General features: G+C 38.3%; 1 protein-coding gene across 1 annotated transcript in view; it reads right to left on the reverse strand.

Moving 5' to 3' along the window:
* COL4A5 (collagen type IV alpha 5 chain) overlaps nucleotides 1-18,723 on the reverse strand; it is an 81,259-nt gene that overhangs the window by 38,733 nt on the left and 23,803 nt on the right. The window contains exons 2-15 of the mRNA XM_058848135.1: nucleotides 16,372-16,431; nucleotides 10,700-10,789; nucleotides 9,391-9,435; nucleotides 8,623-8,667; nucleotides 8,456-8,518; nucleotides 7,626-7,679; nucleotides 6,902-6,928; nucleotides 5,592-5,672; nucleotides 4,512-4,574; nucleotides 3,918-3,953; nucleotides 3,782-3,823; nucleotides 3,582-3,674; nucleotides 1,377-1,430; nucleotides 1,216-1,272 (exon numbers count right to left, since the gene is read on the reverse strand). Coding sequence (XP_058704118.1) covers nucleotides 1,216-1,272; nucleotides 1,377-1,430; nucleotides 3,582-3,674; nucleotides 3,782-3,823; nucleotides 3,918-3,953; nucleotides 4,512-4,574; nucleotides 5,592-5,672; nucleotides 6,902-6,928; nucleotides 7,626-7,679; nucleotides 8,456-8,518; nucleotides 8,623-8,667; nucleotides 9,391-9,435; nucleotides 10,700-10,789; nucleotides 16,372-16,431 — 810 coding nt within the window. The remainder of the gene's footprint in view (nucleotides 1-1,215; nucleotides 1,273-1,376; nucleotides 1,431-3,581; nucleotides 3,675-3,781; nucleotides 3,824-3,917; nucleotides 3,954-4,511; nucleotides 4,575-5,591; nucleotides 5,673-6,901; nucleotides 6,929-7,625; nucleotides 7,680-8,455; nucleotides 8,519-8,622; nucleotides 8,668-9,390; nucleotides 9,436-10,699; nucleotides 10,790-16,371; nucleotides 16,432-18,723) is intronic.

Below are 18,723 nucleotides of genomic sequence, written 5' to 3' on the forward strand. Positions count from 1 at the left end.
AAAACTGCACTGCAAGTATGCAGTGTGCCCAGAGTCAGAGTAATAAAACCAAATGAAAATATTGGTAAACTAGCTTTTGACAAAAGCATCTGACATATCCCCTCAGGACTTTTATGCTTTCAGATCTTTGCAAGTTTATGTGGTTCCCATTAATTTATGAAGAGAAAAGCAACAATTCAAAACCCTCTCAAAATATAATGAGACTTTTGGCTTGGTAAATCTGCTTTTCATGTTCTTTAAAAGAGACAAATCAAAGCCCTTCTATAAATCTCAGCAACTAAGAAGGATTTTATCTGGAGTACCAAACATTTGTTTCCACTGTATTTCCTTCCTATGGAAATTGGAAAACCTACTACTACCATGTTTCTAAACAGCGTTTATATGTTGTCCAATTAACCAGAGCAGAATTTGTGTCTCGATTTTCAGAGGTGCCCATTTTGTTGAAACAATGCATTCAGAAGCTGTGGAAGTGAAGATACTGAATGGTTTAAACTGGTTACAGACTCTCTTTTATTTGCTGGTCCAACCCATGTTATTTTTATCCTATTTCTCAGCACTTCTATGATCTTCTTCATCTTTTCTGAGCTGTGATATCCAAATATATTTAAATTCCAGGATTGATTTGAGTGTGATCAGGAAAAAAGTGACTCTTGCTATATAAAGCTATCCTGACTCTTGCCCTCCCCAGATAACACATAAATTAAGGCAGTCTCATGGGAAGTGGCAAACAGACTTTTGGTCTTAAAAGTGTTCAGAGACTTGGTTTGGTGAGCCAACTTACAAGCAAATCCACCAAGAATGAGTTTACATGGACCAGCTTTTTAATATAAGTATACACACCAATCTCATGCTGCTTGGCAACCCAGTACATAGCAGACTGAATGAAGACCCTTTCTAAAAGGAAACAGAAAACTGCTCCAGACAAGCAGTCCAATAGCTTTGAAGTTGTTAACAAGATAACATAATTTAAACTATTTTCTCCTGCCACCCAACTAAGATCTACATGTAGATAATTCTATCAGAAAGCACCGAGAGCCATAACCAGAAGCATTGTCATGACCCCTGTGCATCATTTACAAGTTGCCAGGTTACAAGGAAAAAAAAAAATAGTCTCTTACCCATAAAATGATGGCCCCACCTGAATTCAACATTTGCTTAATTGTCAAAGATAACACTGAATGGAAAAGTAAATGTTTGCTTAAACAGACTACTTACTCTTTTGCCTGGTTCTCCTTGCTCACCTTTTTCACCTTTTACACCACCAGGAAGACCCTGAACACACAAACATCATCTTAAACTGAGCCCACAAGGCAGAGTAGAACAAAGTTAGAGTTCTGATATAGATGCAAAAAAATAGAGTTAAGAGTTCTACTCACAGGAGGACCTGGTGGCCCAGGAAGTCCTGGTGGGCCTGGATCACCTGGAATACCCTGTCAAGCACAGGCAGAGAAAGAGAGGATTAATGCCTTTATCACTCCCTAGCAGCTCAGTTGACTTTTTTTCTTAAATAGAATATTTTTGCTGTCATTTAGATTCCAAGTTATAAAGGATCACATTTATTCTGTCTTTGTGTGGAATTTCAAGTGAATCTATAAATTTTATTAACTGCTCATCCTATTTATTTAGATGATTCACTCCACTAACACCACAACTGCCTCCTGCATGCACTGCAGCAGCTGATTTGGTGGCCTGCAGGTGCTATCCAATAGTAAAGAGAAGAAAGGAAAAAGGAATAACAAACAAATCCCAGATCCTGCTGAAATTATAGGAGCAACAGTCATTAGATTACTGGTAATGGCTGAAATTGAGAGGCCATCAGGATCAAATTGTGTTTGTCAGAAAAGTGTCACAGGATCATTGTGTTAAAAAGTTCTCATTTCTATTTTGTCTTATTACACCTTTGTAAAAGTTATTAAATCTTTTCACCTTTAATGTAAAGAAAAGTTACAGGCTACTGCATCCACAAAAAGTTTCTATGCAGTTTCTATTGTTTTCTTGAAGTCATCCCAGACTTCTACAAGCCCATCTACACACTTGATTTTAGTAAGAGATCATAAGTGGAGCCACACACCAGAACTCCATGTGCATTTCACAAAAAAGTAACTGCAATGTTGACATTTTTTACTGATTGTACACTACCAATCATAAACTTTGCTGAAATAAAAACCAACTTGCAAACTTGGAAATCATCATAAATGTTGGTCAAAGGCAATGTTTGTCAGAATGTTTATAATTCTTAGTGCTTTAACAGGAATGTAGGTAGAATGCTTTTACTTTGTACATTTACATAAATTAGTGCCAGTATAATTAGTCCTTCAGGAGTCCCTGATGATAGAATCAAATTACTCTGACCCCAACAAAATCAGATGAATTTTTGCTTCAACAACAGTGTGATCAAAATGTCACCTTGTGTTTTCTTAGAATTATAAAGACACACGATGTTGCTCCTTATTTTTTGTCCTATCACCCAATTACAGACAACCAGCAACCTTTCTAGGATGAATGTGCACTGCAAGTGTACACCAGTACATAGCTCTAGTTAACGCCTTAGTGGTGCTTACTGCTCTTCTGAAAGGAAAAGTAACAAATAGTTTTGATCAAGATGAAGGGCAGAATTGCCCTATACCTTGCTAAAATAAAATACTGCCGTGTCCCAAAGCTTTCTTCTCTGATACATTTCCCAAGATTAGAAGATGGAAAAGAGGAAGCTGATCCAAATACCAATGGAATAAATTAATAGTTTAAAGTTCAGTTATTACAGTGACATTTGCAAAATAATCAGAGCACAAAAATCATCACTCAACAGTTTTCCCTCAAAGTATCTACCTCAACTCTTCTATTACAACAGGGTGGTATTTCAGAGTATCACAAAAAGGAAAATGACATCCAGGCACCCATGATCCTGCTAGCTTCACTAAGACTGTCTATGGCACCCAGAATTAAACAGTACTGCAGGATGTTCCCCACGGAAAAAGAAATAGAAACAAATGTAATAACTTTTAAAATGCTAACTCCCAATGACCTTCTGACATTTATGGGTAGGGAGGGATCCATGCAAATCAAACCAGTATTTTGAGCTTACTTGTCACAATCTGACTGATATTTACTTTTAAGATGCCAGAAACAGGGAAAGCACTTTATTCAAACCACAAGGAATAAAGATCTTGGGGCATCACCAATAACCAAAAAATAAGAAATTGAATTAAAAAATTTTGAAAGACTTCTTCACAATGGATGACACAGCTGGTTAATTAGTGGGAATCTGAATCCCCAGACTACTTTGAAAATTGCAATTCTGGGTGTTCCAAGAAATGGGAGTATTTTAACTGCTTTGAATGTTACTGTGAACTGCCTTTAAGAGAGTTTCTTTAGAATACTTATTTTACTAAGGAAAGTAACAACTAGTGTGACTGGCATGCTTTCTATTAAAGGAAAAGTACTCAGATCTGGAATATTCACTACTCTGAGAAAAAAAAATAGAACCTCTACAGTAAGCAGGATGTGAGCATATATGAACCAAACCAACAGAGACTGCAGCTTGATCACACACTCACCGCAGATGAGTATAGTGTCCCACTCACCTGATCTCCTTTCTGAAACTCAATGTCATTTGGTCTTTTCTGTTCTCCAATTTGTCCTGGTGGCCCTGGAGGTCCCTGAAGACCTTGTTCACCCTAATGTGTAGGAAGATACAGTTTGTTACAGGCAATATAAGCAAAAATGGCAAGCATAAGTACTTTGAAAGCAATAAGTGAAAATATCATTATAATCACCTACTCACTTTTTCACCCTTGGGTCCTTGGAAATTCAAACCCATATTACCCTGCAAAAAGTATAACTCATCAGCCCTTAGAAGTCACAAACAGAAAGAGAAATAAAATAGTCCACCAGCAGCATCAATATGAAAAAGATAATACCTTGGGTCCTGGCAGCCCTGGTGGACCAGGAGATCCCTATCAAAAAAGGAAACCAAAAAACAAGTCACTTAAAAGCACTTTACAAACCCCTGTAGAAAAAAAACCAAAAAACCACAACAACGTTCCAGCTTTGATTCCTGTGAATTATCTCCATACTGACAGGTCACCTTGCCTGCCTTTGAAAATACATGCTATTCAATTTCACAAATATGTAAGAAACTAGTTTTTCCCTTAAGAGAGAGCAACAACATTAAGAGAGAGCAATTCAACATTCAGGCATTAGACATCATAATCTAAATAAGCTAAATCTCATCTCATGTTTCACAAGTAAAGAAGCCTTCACAAGTAAGAAGCCTTCAATTCAGCACTATTTAAAGCAAAAAGATGTCTAGGAACAGGTTGTTTCAGAAGTATCTTATTTACACGTGCACAGTAACAGCTCCAGGTCGAACTGACTGCATGGTTGCTGCTGTCCTCATACCAAGTCCCGACTACCATGATCTCTGCAATTTACTGATCTGCCTCTGAGAACCCAAAATGAAGTAGTAACTGCCCCATTTAAGTCTTTATGAGCAACAGGTTAAAGAAACTTACCATCAAACCTGGGGGCCCTGGAGGGCCAATTGGACCTGGTATTCCCATGGAGCCAGGTGGGCCCTGTTGAGGAAAGGGAGGACGCCATGAGAAGCATCTTTTTATGAAAAAAAAATAAAAAATTGTGAGAGCTTTAAGCTCAAATAACCCAACAGCTGGCATCCCATACATGTCAAATCAATGCAGCTGACCACTAATCCACTAATCTATCCTTGGGGAACAGCCTAAATGTTAGGAGAGTTCTGTTCTTAACATCAATGCATCTCTTTGGATAAGATAAAGGAATGCTTTTTTTGTTTGTTTTGAACTACTTTTGCATTTTTTTTCCTCTTCATTCACTGAACAACAAAACGCTGTATTTGTGATTCCTCCCAGCCAGAAACAGACAATAGGGAAGCACAGATCAGAGGACCAGAAATGCTAACAGGCTCAGTTTGGCCACGGAATAGTGTGGGGCTTGCCTCTCTGTACCAGGAAATGTGAGTCTGGCTTCTGTCCAGTTCAGACCGATAGACTCATTTTCGGCTCCCCTTGTTTTTCCACTCAAGCAATGAATGACTCAGTGGGGAACCACACGGCCTGGAGTCACTAGCTGTTTTCACAGAGCACTGCTGGGAGAACAGAAATACTGTTCAGGAGGTGCAACATGAGGAGAACAGCTGAGGCATTACCATCTCCTTCCCACCATGCAAAACAGCAGCTACAGCCAGAAAGTCAGATATGACTGACCCAGAGTGAAGAAGGGAAGGGAACTCCAGAACTGATACAAAGAATGTCTAGGAAGGGGTAAGAGGCAGGGAAAACAGAGAAGCAAATCAGTAACTGAGTTCTGCTGTCTGCTGGATACCACCTTCCTGACCAGGGGACCTTTCTTGCTTCTGTGGTCACCCTATTAAGAGCAATATGGAATCACGCACTTTCCCTCAAGCCATAAATCAGAGGTAGTTTAAATGTGAGCCCTGCATCTCCAAGAAAACATATGAAACCCCAAGCATCAAGTTGCAAATTTGCTATAATAAGACTACTTTTCATATTATCTTTTTGTCAGAACACAGCCTAATAATACTTCATGCAACTTACAGGTATGCCTGGAAGACCTGGAAATCCTGGGTCACCTTTCTGTCCTGGCAGCAAGGATGTAATTATTTCACCTGCTTCACCCTAGAAAAAATACAGCTGACTTTAATTAACAACACATTCTACAATTCCTTACTACCATCTTGACTCCAAAAGACACATGGTAGCTCCTAAGACTTTTAAGAGACTCTGAGCTATGCTACACCCTAGCAGTACACTTTTATGCTACACCCTAGCAGTACACTTTAATACTAGATATTCTAAGAATCTAGCACTAGATTCTCCAAGAATAGTTCTGTTTAGGAGAGGTGAAGATTTTAAATGGCTAAACTAACAATTATTAAAAGGTTTATTTTGTACAAAGATATCAGCATTGATTTAAATTCCAAAAGATTGGGGGGATTGAAACACAAATTCTGCAAAGAGAAACATTCCAGCTTCATGTGAAAACAGTGGATAGGTCACAATAGAAAAAAGGCTCATTCAGCTTTTTCCAATGTCCCAGCTCATGAGATTAGTGCTGTTACAACATGCTTTGTGGTCCGTATTGAAGTAGTTTCTTATCGATTTCAGGGAATATCTTTGTTTGGAAAATGTATGTTCTGATGAGATTGTCCTTTAGTATCTCTTTAATAATGGGAAGAAAATAAGCTAAGAAAGACAATTCAGCTTACTAGTCCAAATTTTCGAGTACCAGTGTTATGCTGTCCTCTCAGGAGTTTAGCAGTGTAATTCTGTGGGTGAAGTTTCCTCCTAAATAGATTTGAATCAAAACTGATGTTTTGGACCATGCTAATTGGTCAAAGGTACAAAAAAACCCTTAAAAAATAAAAGATTCAACATTAGATCATGTGACTCTTTAGATTAAGGAGAAAAGACCACCTATGTAACATAGAGAATACAAGAAAACATTTTCAAAAGGAACAAAAGATGTTGTATTATTCTTGTCACTGGGTGTTTTAGGTCAATATTGTTTAGTCTTTAGGAGTGTTTTGAGTATGCACAGGCAGACTAATGGTGCATGTGAATGTTTGGAGTTTGTTAACTTGATGCTTCAACATTGACTCTTCACAGCCCCAAGGAAACAGCTTCAGGAAACATTCTGCTACTTCTCAAGCTACTGACCCAAAGAAGCTACTGCAGAGTTTCCAGTTAGCCGCACTGGAGCAGTCTAGAAAAACCAAGAATGTCACTCCAGGTTCCACTAGATGCACACAGTCTTTCTTGCATGAAACAAGCAGGTTACTCACGTCAGATCACACTGCACACCCATGTCTGGTAAATACCTGGAAGTGCAAGTACAGCACACTCACCTTCATACCTGGCAGACCAGGGGGTCCCTTTGTTTAAAAGAAACAAAAAAATAAAAGGAAGATCAATAGAAATAAATTACTAGTATGTTGTTTGCAAACCACTAATCAGATCTACACCATGAGGCAAACATTAAAGAGGGAAATTTATAACAATATGTGGAACAAGGGAAAATACATTTTTTATGAACTTCAGAATCAAATGGAGAACTTAGAGAAGAACTTCCATAGTGCATGTAGAGCATTAGAAGTATTTTAGTTCCCTTTCTTAGCAATTTGGTTCTATATTGCCACCTATTATCCATCCCATCTACTACATCTCTGTTCGTACTTTGGTTCTGTCAGTCACTTTATTATCCTTGTGTTTTATACTGAAAACACCCTACCCTGGGTCTTTTTTCTGACCCATTAGTCACCAGTAATACCCTTTAGATATATGAGATGTCATTATCAAGATCTTTCTTCCCTGATATGTATGCATGTATTTGTATTTTTCTGCAGGTGGTAAAGCATCTCAGCATGTGAGAATTCAAAGTGGTTTTTAAGCTTTACCACAGCATGCAGCAGAAAAACTCACTTTCACTGTTTTAAAACACTCTGATTAAATATTAAAAAAAAAAAATCCAACTTATTAAAAGAAAAACTGAAAAAAGAGGCTGATATTTATCTTATTTTTCACAGTAGAAGCCTTTCAGTGGATTACAAGATTGAGAAATCTTTTACTTACAGGAGGTCCTTGTAAACCAGGAAAACCTGGACTGCCTGGGAATCCACGTTCTCCCTTAGAGATGAAGAAAATTATTAGCCAAAACGAAACCAAAACATAACAGATAACCAGATAGACAAATTTTGATTCAAAAGTCTAGTGTAATTGTTAGGTTATGACTCCAGAATAGAAAATTGTATTGGAACAAGATAGAACAATCATTCAGTTGATTCATGGACTGAATGATGGATGCCATTCAATGATGGAAACAAATTTCCACAATCAGGTGTTTCTGCATAATTCCAGGCGAAGTACTACACTACAAAGATGCAAAACTCATGGAATATTATAGAAGATCTAATTCTCTTCTGGGAAAATCCCAGTGAAGCTAAGTAGCACATCAGAATAAAATGATTCCCTCCAACAAGGACACTGAATCAGTATTTTCAATATAATATCAAAAATGAATAATTAAAAACTCTCACTGTTAAGTAATGATTTTTTCTTGGTAACAAGAGTCTACTACAATGAGGAGACACATCATCTGAGCTAATTATCAGACACACGTCTCAGCTGTACCTTACACAACTAAGGATTAGAACACAGAGTTTAACTACCTTGACTGTGTCTTGGTGCTGGCAATTTCTGGCAAAATTTGTGCTTTAAGTACCAGACCATAACCCCTTCTCCCAACTGGGTGTGTAAGTCTGAATTATCTTGGAATTACCTTCACAACTCAGTAACAGAAAGTACTGTTGCACATGACAGACAAAACCTATTTGGCATAGCCAGGTGAACAAGAGCTCTTTACCATATTATTGTTCCATTAAGATTTTTTTAAGGAATTCTACCTTTGTTCCATTGCATCCTGGGATACCCTGAGGTCCTGGTGGCCCATCTTGTCCTGGCAATCCCTTTAAAGTGGAAAAGAGGAAAGAAGAGTTAGATTGCAGGATGCTCTTCTGGGCTTGGAAGACAAAAAGGAATAGATTTGTTGATACAGCCCATTCCTACTCACAGGAAGTCCTGGTGTTCCTGGAAACCCAGGAAGCCCTGGTGGTCCCTAGAAGGAAATTAATAATGTGTTTGAAATAGTGTGGTATGAATGGGTATGCAAAAGGATTTACCATGATTTCACTAAATGTAACTTATTTGCGCAGATGTAAGACAGACAAACATCTGAATCATCGTTAAAAAAAAATAAAAGCCATGCTGACATGGCATTCAAGTTCTTACCAGTCTTTCAAGGAAATAGCCACAAAAACATAGAAAAGCCAATGCAGAACTACTGAAGTAATAGATTATAGATATATAGAGAAAATAAACACTCATGGTGTGAGAAATGGATGCAGCTCAATGAAGTCAGAGATGTATCAATTATTACATGTTGAGGTGACTGACAGAAAAAGTAAAGGCACAAAATCTAAAGGACTTCCAGACAAGTCCACCTCTCCTGCATGGAGACATACTACCTCTACTTCAGAATACATTGAAAGAAAGGTACTGGCATTTGCTTAGGTCCTGTACTGTAAAACTGATCAAATGAGTATTGGGGCTGCTCCTCCTAAAGAGTTTATGAAATACAAACAATATGTAAGATAACATTGCTCATGCAATCTTGTATTAATTATAAAACGTAGTACAATCTCTTTTGGTGGGTAGATTACTCTTCAGATTTAAGTCAATTTTTTATTGTCAATCACCACTTCTGTTAGGACCCATCCAATGCCTGTCAGCCTTTATCCATTATTCCAACATATCACCCTAAAACCACATCAATACTTACTCTGATTCCTTTGGGTCCAATAGGCCCCGGAAGACCATCGTCACCCTAAAAAACAGCAACGGACAAACAAGACCCCACACTCAAGCTGCAGTTTGTCTTTCTGTAAAATTGAACAGTAAGCCTAAACTTGCTCCTACATGTTCACAGTAAGTGGGCTGAAAGTTATAGTAGTTGTCATTTCCTGAGTTAAAGGGTTTAAAATTATTTTAACTTTTTGGTGTTGGACTCTAAGCTGAAAAGTATTTGTTCCAGCTGATTAACCATGACTTAGAAGAAAGTTTTCCTGAAGGCCACGGTGCTGTTGGGTCACTGACAATCACAGGGTCAGCCCTCCCACAGAACATCCTCCAGCGGCCCCTTGTGGGCAGAGCACAGGAGCCACGATTGAACACGGATCAGACTGGACCAGCGTTATGATCATCATAGAATCACCATGCAGAACTTTGCAACAAAATCTTAAAAAAACACATTTATGGAATGAAAGTGTAATGAAAGTTTTCTAGTCCAATACCCCTGTGCTGTTTCACTCTCATTATATCCAGTTAATCTTCTTTTTTAGTGTAGACCTCCTTTATTTTTTTCTTATCACCTGCCTATTTTTATCTTTGCTTCTTTTGGATGTGCTTCTGTTTGGTTTATACTCTGAGCATTTATAGAAGAAATGGCAGATCCTGGATATCCTTATGTATGTTAAGGTCAAATATATTCAGAGATATTTTACCGCTGAGTTACACCATCTGAGTGTAAGAATGCAATTCAGTAGTAAACAGAAATAAATGGCACCCCTCCAAGGAAAGCCAGGTGCATTCCTCAACTCTCTGCACATAGGTTCAACAAGGCCTTCATTTTCGTCACCCCACCCAAACCCAGCCCAGGAATCCCATCCCAGGAATACCACCAGGTGCAAACAACAGTTTACCTAGATGGTGGGAGCCCCCAGGGCAGCTGAGAGCAAAACTGCTCTTATCAGTAAACTCAGCTAAGCCATGATCTCCTTAGTGCAAGGACTAACAAAGTTACATCACAGCACCTTGCCAGACCTGTTCTTTGACCCTATTGTGCAACACCTAGTGAAAGTTAGTGCGGGCAAGCACCTGTATAGGTGAAGAACTGGAAACTCAGAGCAATCCTTTTCCACTGGCTAACTATTCAAACTAGTCAACCAAAAAAATTGCTACGTCCCAACATATGGAGATTTTGACTATTAAACCAATGATAATCAGGAGTTCTGGAATTGCTTAGGATCAGCACTACAATTAAGCTAACACTGCCCAGCACCTTCATACCATTCAAGTGAATTGGGATTTACCTTTGAGCCTCTTGGACCTGGTGGTCCTTCTGCTCCTGGAAATCCAGGCAAACCTGGTTGTCCTTCCAAGCCTGGAAATCCCCTTTCACCCTACAAAAAGAATAGGTGGTGGTGGAGGTGAAGTACGACAGAAACAAAATATATGATAGAAAAATTTAGAACACACATTATCTTTCTGCTTTTCTGTAGGAAGTCATCACACTGACAAACTAACCCTGTGACGAAACATCTCACCTGCTTAACTAAAGAAATTCTTGAACATGGACAGATTTACCTTTAATTACAGCACTCAAACTGATTTCATAGGCTTATGGTTTCACAGGTTTTCATAGGGTGTTATTCCATGCAATCCCATTACAAGTACTTCTGCATGGAGCTATACAGTTGGTCTGCTACCTCATCTGAAGAGACAGTGTGGAGTAGTGTTACTATCCCAGGCCAGGATACAAAAGGGTTAGTATGTCCCTGAAAGAGAGAGAATGAGGAATTTGGGAGTGCCAGTTAAGGAAAACATTAGGCAAAACCAGATTTTGGAGCAAGCTCTGGCATGAACTGTGTTTCCACACTGAAAAAACACACCTGTGTATAAGAGGCATGTCAGATGTGTGAGGGGCAATCCAGGCTACAGACTGCCTATTAATCTCAACCTGGTCACTCTTCACGTTTTTGTTAGAGCAAGTAGCATCTGCAAATCGTTGCTAGAACAGACTTTTAGTAGAGGGTTGGCCTTGTGTGTCATCTATGTTCGAAGAACTGTTCTCTAACATGCAACTACGCCAAGGTCTCTGCTCTAGACAGTCATGGAATGGGAAACCAAGGCCTTGAAACAAAGAGAAATATGAAGCTAAACAGCTAAGAGGAACAGAAGAGGCGACAACAGATACTAGTGAATTGTAGTATTGAAACTGAAAGGAGTATTTTCCAAGCCCACTTTGAAAATGAGCAGCAAAAATGAGAGCCTTGCATGAGGAAACTGTTGCCAGGGCAATTCCTGTGGAGTTTGCCAGCAAATTACCACCAAAAGCAAACAGATTATTTGAAGGACTATGCATGGGGACAGCTGAGGAAGTACATCCGCCATGTCCTACAGGAACTTACATCAAAGTGAAAATAATTACAACTGTTGCTCTATAGTCCCTATTTTTGATAAAAATTTGTTTAAAGAAACGTGGGCAAGTTTTGTGGGGAGAAACTATGCTGATTCAGTTATCTTTGAGGGTTTTTTTTTTTAAACTGTGTTCTACCTAAACAGCCTATAGATGATTCCATAAGTGACAGCCATTTTCAGATGTTGCTTCTGCCTCCAGCTTTTTCTTGTTGCCCACACCATACTGGTTTTCATGAAGATTTGGATGCTACAAATTTGGCAGAAAAAACTGCCTGCTCACTGCAAGAACATACTGAAATGGAAAAGAAATTTAACAAGTCTTCCACAAAAAGTCAGTGCCAAAAAAGACATTACATTGTTGGGGGCAGAATGAGATTGTAGTCCCTGGTTAGTGCGTAATAAATTTTCTTATAAATGCAAAAAACTCACTAGTCAGTTCTGCTTACACAGAAAGAACTGAGGAAGGTTGGATACTTCTTGTTTCAGACTGGAAGCTACTAAACTAAAACATAAAGAGCAATGGTTTAAATCAACTCAGATTTCCTCTTCCAATCCTGAAAATACAGGGTTGTTTCCATATCAAAATAAAGATGCATCAGCTATAGAACCATCATGTGCTTGCGGAATGGGCAAGGAGTCAGATTGATTGACTCCTTTTGATCTCAATTGCCCTCAATCAGCTACATCAATACTACAAAACTGCCAGATCACAAGATTGAACATGACTGTTGCTTGGGGCATAGAAAGAAAAAAAAATATAGTTGGGAAACACCCTAAAATTATACTTTGCTGCAGCATGATATAGCTAATTAAACTGGAATACAGCAAAGGTTGTCAGAGTTCCATGTACTCTAATAATAGGACACAAGCAGGGATAGATGCAGTTTTAAAGCATGCACAAGTAATTCACATTTCTAGAATTTGTTCTCCAAAATTCCATATTTATAAATAAACAGTATGGGGAGAGAAACCAGAATAATTACTTACATTGATGTGATATAGTCATGGAAAAAAAAAATTAAAAACTGGAGCAAAATAAAAAAGTCATAAAACAGTAGTTGAAGAGCCCATTTTAATGTCTAAAAATGCAAGAATATGGCTGTAACATTTGACAAGAGAGGCACATACTTGCTTCCTGTCCTTGCTATGAATATAGTGAGCTTTAATAGGAGTTCAAACCACTTAATTCTGGGTAGGCTGCTTAAAGCTAAATTCATGTACAAATGTCCATAGTAATATTAAGATGCACAGCATGGAAGAAGTGAGAGCAATTCCTATAATCACATGTATGTAACATTTTAATAATACATTTCAGCTTTAATACTCTTGCCAAATCCAGTTTACTTTTGAGCTGCTTACTTTGAGTAACAGCAAACTGGGTCCCAACTGCAACAGATTTTTACTGACTTCTTTCTTCATGATTTCATTTTAGGCATATTTGAATGTTACCCATTTTACATTTAAGTTCAGTAAGGTGGGTTTGCAAAGAGGAAGAAAACTAAAGTGCACCGATTTTTGTCAGCTGTAGTACTATGGGTTTCAAAAAAATCTTACACTGCTTTGATTCTTCTAGAGATAATGTGCTACTCATGCTACAGGGGCACATGGCAGAGGCAGAGTTAAAGAATAATCACTGGCAGTACCGGAGCAATTATATTAGAGCCATGGCTCCCCAAAGCCAGACAAGAAAATAGTCTTCCTATCTGTTACAGTTCAATTTTTTTACAGTATTCCTTTACCTGACCTGTTAAAATTGGGATATCCTAAAGGGAATGCTATGATGCTTAGGAAGAAGGCTACTTTTGAGTGTCAGAAGGAATGCATTAGGCTCTGCTAAGATGAACAAAGCAGCACATCTTAGGTGACTTAACACAAAGGAGCAGCAACTTGGATGCAGATGCTGGTTTAGGACCAGAAGTGAAGCCAAGTGGAACAGAAAGGAAGGGCTCAGCAGAGTGCATTAGACAAGGCTCTTCCTGTCTTCCCAGTACAGAACCAGGTTCCATATGTCTGACTTCCATTACATCTTCAAATACATTGTCACACTCCTAATGGGAGAATCAAAAAGGGGAGATTACATAAACAGCTCTTTGTCTCATGCTCTTCCCACATCAATTAGACAAGGAGGTGTAGAATGTGACTCCTGGTTCAGAGGTCACTGCAGAAAGAAGCAGCATTGGATTTGGAAATTTAGATCAAAAGTATAACTAAGTGATACACTGTGAGGGATCAAGCAAATCATCTTAAAATAGCCCTTGATGTCTTGTAGTAGTACAAGAACCTAGGAAGATTCAAATAACAATTCAAAATGTAAGCAAACCAAAGCAAAGAATTTATAAGATAAAGCATTAGGATTTCAGTGACAGACCTTGGGGTTTCCCAGAGCTGAACTGCTGAATCCAGCAACACATCAAATACTGAGGGCTTTGTAATTATAGGGCAACTAACATAATGAGGTATGTACATGTATGCTCAAACAAGTTCCACTAGCAACACCTCATACCTAGGAAATACGGGCTTTGCTTTTCATCCTTCCTTTACAGGAGGTACATGATGGTCTGCAAGCTTCAGAAGGGCTATTTAAAAACCCTCTGGCATGCCTTCAGGATTATGCTGTGTTTACCTTGGCTGCAGTGGAAATGAATCACAGTTCCTCAATTTCATATCCATTCTAAGGACAGATTGTACTATATCCACATTAACCAGACAACAGCTACTTGCTCAGTGAATTCACAAAATAGCTGTGACAAGTGGGGGGGAAAAAAAAAAAAAGCCAACTTAGAATTACAAAAAGGCTATCCAAGGTTGTACCTGCAATAACTGTACTGGACACAGAAGTCTGATGTTTAACTGCTTTCAAACTGAACCTGAAATAACTTGTCATTAGTTAGGATACATTTGATTTGGGCAGCTGCATCTGAGATCCTCTAGGAACATTAACCAGGTTCATGTTTGGCTAACCAAATCTAACTTGGAAATCTTGCCATCAAGAGAATACCGTTCTTCACTAAATTGAGAATATACCCAATGAACTAAAAGCAAGTAAATGCCAAGGAATGATCCCATTTGTCTGGAGCTATCTGAATGGCAGAGGTGGCAATGAGCATTACCTTGAATTCTGGACAGTTGCCTTGTTTAACCTGAGCCAATAGTAAAACTCTGCACCAGCACATTATATTGCCAGTGTTTTGAATTACTTTCGTTCATTTAAGGTTACATTTGTTTATGTAAGTCAAAAACCATCCTTGAAATGTGTCAGAAATTAATCTACAGCACTGAAACCCTCCTAGAACCTTACTAAGATAGGGTAAATGGTTTGATAAGACATGCTTCTCAAATTCTGCTAACACTTCTCATCTTTAAGACGACTCCATTGTAACTCAAGCAAACTGTTAATAAGACTAAGAATGGAAGCATTTTGGGTAGCCTTTGTGCCTTGTAGTGATTGCATCCCATTCATTCCCTGTGAAAACAGTTACATGGGAACCATTTAAACACAGTTTACTTACAACCAGGGTCCCCCACAATGGAGAAAGAATTGAGTACTTGCTTGGTTCACAGTACTGAGCTGTTTATCTACAGTGCATTGTAACTAAAAGAAGTGCTGGGCACCTGTTGTTTCCTCAAAGAAAAAAAAAATTAAAACAATAAGAAATAATATTGACAAATTTTAAGTACTGTACAGATATACTAAGAACAGGCAGTGAGACTGGAAGTCAAAGCTGCAAGGAAGCAGGAAAGCTCCAATATGTCAACATGCATCTCTTGGCCTTAGGATACCATTTGGGCAGATCAAAACAACTTGTGACACTAGAATGAGGCACACAGAGATGCTTTATGCAGTGGGAATAGCTTTTACTCTGCTTGATCAAAAAATACATGTTTTGCCATTAACTAGCTGCTTACTTGGGTGGCAGCTAACTGTATTGGGAAAGCTGTATCTGAATTTTGTCACTTCCATGGTCCAGCTCACATCTAGACAGTGACAGCAACCATCATCTTTGCATACAGCTATACAAATTCTGAAGTGAAAAGTAGTACAAGTTCAAAACACATCAGTGAGCATCAACTACTTATGAACTGGCAGTGCAAGAAAAGAGAAAACAACCCACACTCACTCAGTTTTAAATCCACTGAAGCGTTACTGGAACAGCCATTATGGTACATTCCTCACCCTAGCTTGGTAACTGGGTGTTACTGTCAACTCAGTAGTCAGTGTAGGCAGGTCTTGGCTGTAAATAGGAATTCTTTCTATTTTACTAGAATTTGTCTCTGTTTTTTTTGTGATCCTTAATTTGTCAGATAGATAGAAAAAAATCACTGCATGAATTCCCCATTCTTGAGAAAATAATTATATGAAAAATCAGTCATGATCAGAAAATACCAGCCAGTCTGGTATCTGAAACTGTTAATACAGCTCTGCTCTTTGGTGCATCAAAGAAAAAAATATATGAGCAAGAAGCAAAGAACTATCAATCCATAAGCTTCAGTTATCTGAAGCTGGCATATGGTTCAGTGGTTTGTGTGCTGGTCTGACAGTTAAAAAAAGAAAAGCAATATTTACCTTTTCACCTTTCACGCCACTGCAATCACATTTGGATAAAGATGTACATCCATGGCAAGCCTTTAAAGACATAAGGGGAAAAATTGTTTTTAATTGGCATAAGACTATATGAATTATTATTATATGAAGTATTTATTATTGCCAATATTATCCAAAGTATTTAGTATTGCCACAAAATGTTAAAAAGTTTGTCTAAAATGTAAACAAATTTGTCCTCTAGCCATTATACAAGTGTTCAAAGCAGACACAGTTAACTGAAAGTTCAATCACTTTCAGTAATACTTATGTTTATTTGTAAGTATTTTACAGTTCATTTTAGACTTCCAAACTTATGCTTAAGTGGTACAATGCAATACCTATAGCCAAAAGCACCAGCACTTTATAAAACATAATACATGTTTCAGACCTCTTTATAGTTAAAAACTATGAACCCTATTACAAGATACACTAGCTGAAACGCTTCAGGGCTCAACTTGTTCTGAAAACACGTGTGGCACTGTATTAAAAACACAAAGCTTATACTTTAAAAGTTTGAAAAGCTGTGCATTTGGGGTCCTTCCCTTCAGTAATCAACAGAGAACATTATGTACAAAGTGTCAATCAAACAAGAAACTAGTCAGTACGTCAGATCTGAAACACACCCACACTTGAATTCTAGTCTTCATTACCACAGAAGCATTTACACACATGACTCATCCCCTACCTGGCATTAGGAATGTCCTAGCTCTTAGCCTAAACATACTATCAAGCATCAGACTGAAAACACAGAAGTAGCTTAAGTCACTTGGAGCTACAAAAGACCAGGATAAATCAAATCATCTTGCAGCAAAAGGCAGAGCTTTGAGATCCAAGTCCAGCAGAGCTGTTATATGACATGACCAGGGTGTCTCTCCTGATCTTTCATGTGGATTTTGTAACCACTTTCTTGATGTTATGTATATAAAAACTCAAAATCCTTAGTTAACAGGGATTTATTGAGCCATTTCCTAGAATGAAATTGAACCTTCCTAGCCCAGCTTTCGAAGATCAGCCGTGGCCTGACCTCATGGCTGTCCTTATTTGGAACAGGATGTTTGGCTAGATGTCCTTCTGATCCCCCCATCAACCCCAGTTATCCTATGAATTTGGTATCTGATCTCTTTCACTTTTAAAAATGAGCTTTAAAAAAGCAAGTTCCTCATTAACAAGTTTTAGGATTAATCTCTTTAAGAAAGCTTCATTTAAAACGGATTAACCTTAGTTACATGCAATATTCCCTTCTCTCACAGTACAAACCTGGCTCACAGTGCTGCAGCACTGATTCTGTATTACAAGAATGGAACAGTGAGAGCTATATGGAAAACCTCTGCTGCCTCCAAGAGGTGGGGGAAAAAAATAAACTGTATTAGTACTTACCAAAACCCACCAAAAACTGTGGTAGGACACACAGGCTACAATAGCACATACACATGAAAAGCATGATCAAGATCCTGCACAAAGAGGAGAATTAATTCAGGCAATGGAACAGAAGAGACTCATTTAGTCTTCCTTACAGTATCCACAAAGTATTTCTAATTGAAATTTTCTCAATTTTCAGGTACAAGGGAACTATTGTGGGGAACAGAGGGAAAGGGAAGTTGGGAAGGGAAAAAGATAGTATGAGATTATATGGCCCCTTCACAAAACAAGTTAGAGATCCACGACATTGTGAACGTGAGTCTTCAGACAGTTAAGCTCAGGAATCTGCCCTTTGCTACTGTATCTATACAGAAAAAATGCAGAAAGCTACTTTATAAGTGCTTACACATCTTTAACAGTGATTCAGCATCAAGACCACAAGAAATAGATCCAATTAATAAAACTAATGAAATAATTTGGTATGGAAGCAATCACTCATAGCAAGGCAGCTTAGGCAGTTTGCACAGGTCCTTGTTCAGTTGCACGTTAAATAACTACAGTGGTGGAGATCCCACAGCCCCTTTAGGGCCCAGATTTGATGTCTGCTTGCCTTCACAATGAAGTTGTTCCTCCACAAAATATCTCACCACAATTCCTTATGTGGCAACTTGTATCCATTAAAAGTTTAATATGAAAGTTTCTGAAAAATGTTCTTCTCTTCCTTATTTTGTTTGCACCAAAGTGCTTTGGTTTAATCAATGTAGGAGTTCTTTTTAAATCTGGGATTGTCTTCCAAACCAATTTATATATTCAGACTGGATTTCTTATGCTTTGAGCAACTTCTTAACCTACATAATTAGCCTGTCTTGGAGAGTCCGGAGTACTCACTGAATACGTTTTGACAAATGGTTTTGGCTATCCAGTTCAGATGCATTACTTGCAGGAAAGAAACACGGTCTTTCCCAGACAGGAGTA

The sequence above is a fragment of the Poecile atricapillus genome, chromosome 12 (assembly GCF_030490865.1).
Source record: "Poecile atricapillus isolate bPoeAtr1 chromosome 12, bPoeAtr1.hap1, whole genome shotgun sequence".
In the NCBI taxonomy this organism is placed as follows: Eukaryota; Metazoa; Chordata; class Aves; order Passeriformes; family Paridae; genus Poecile; species Poecile atricapillus.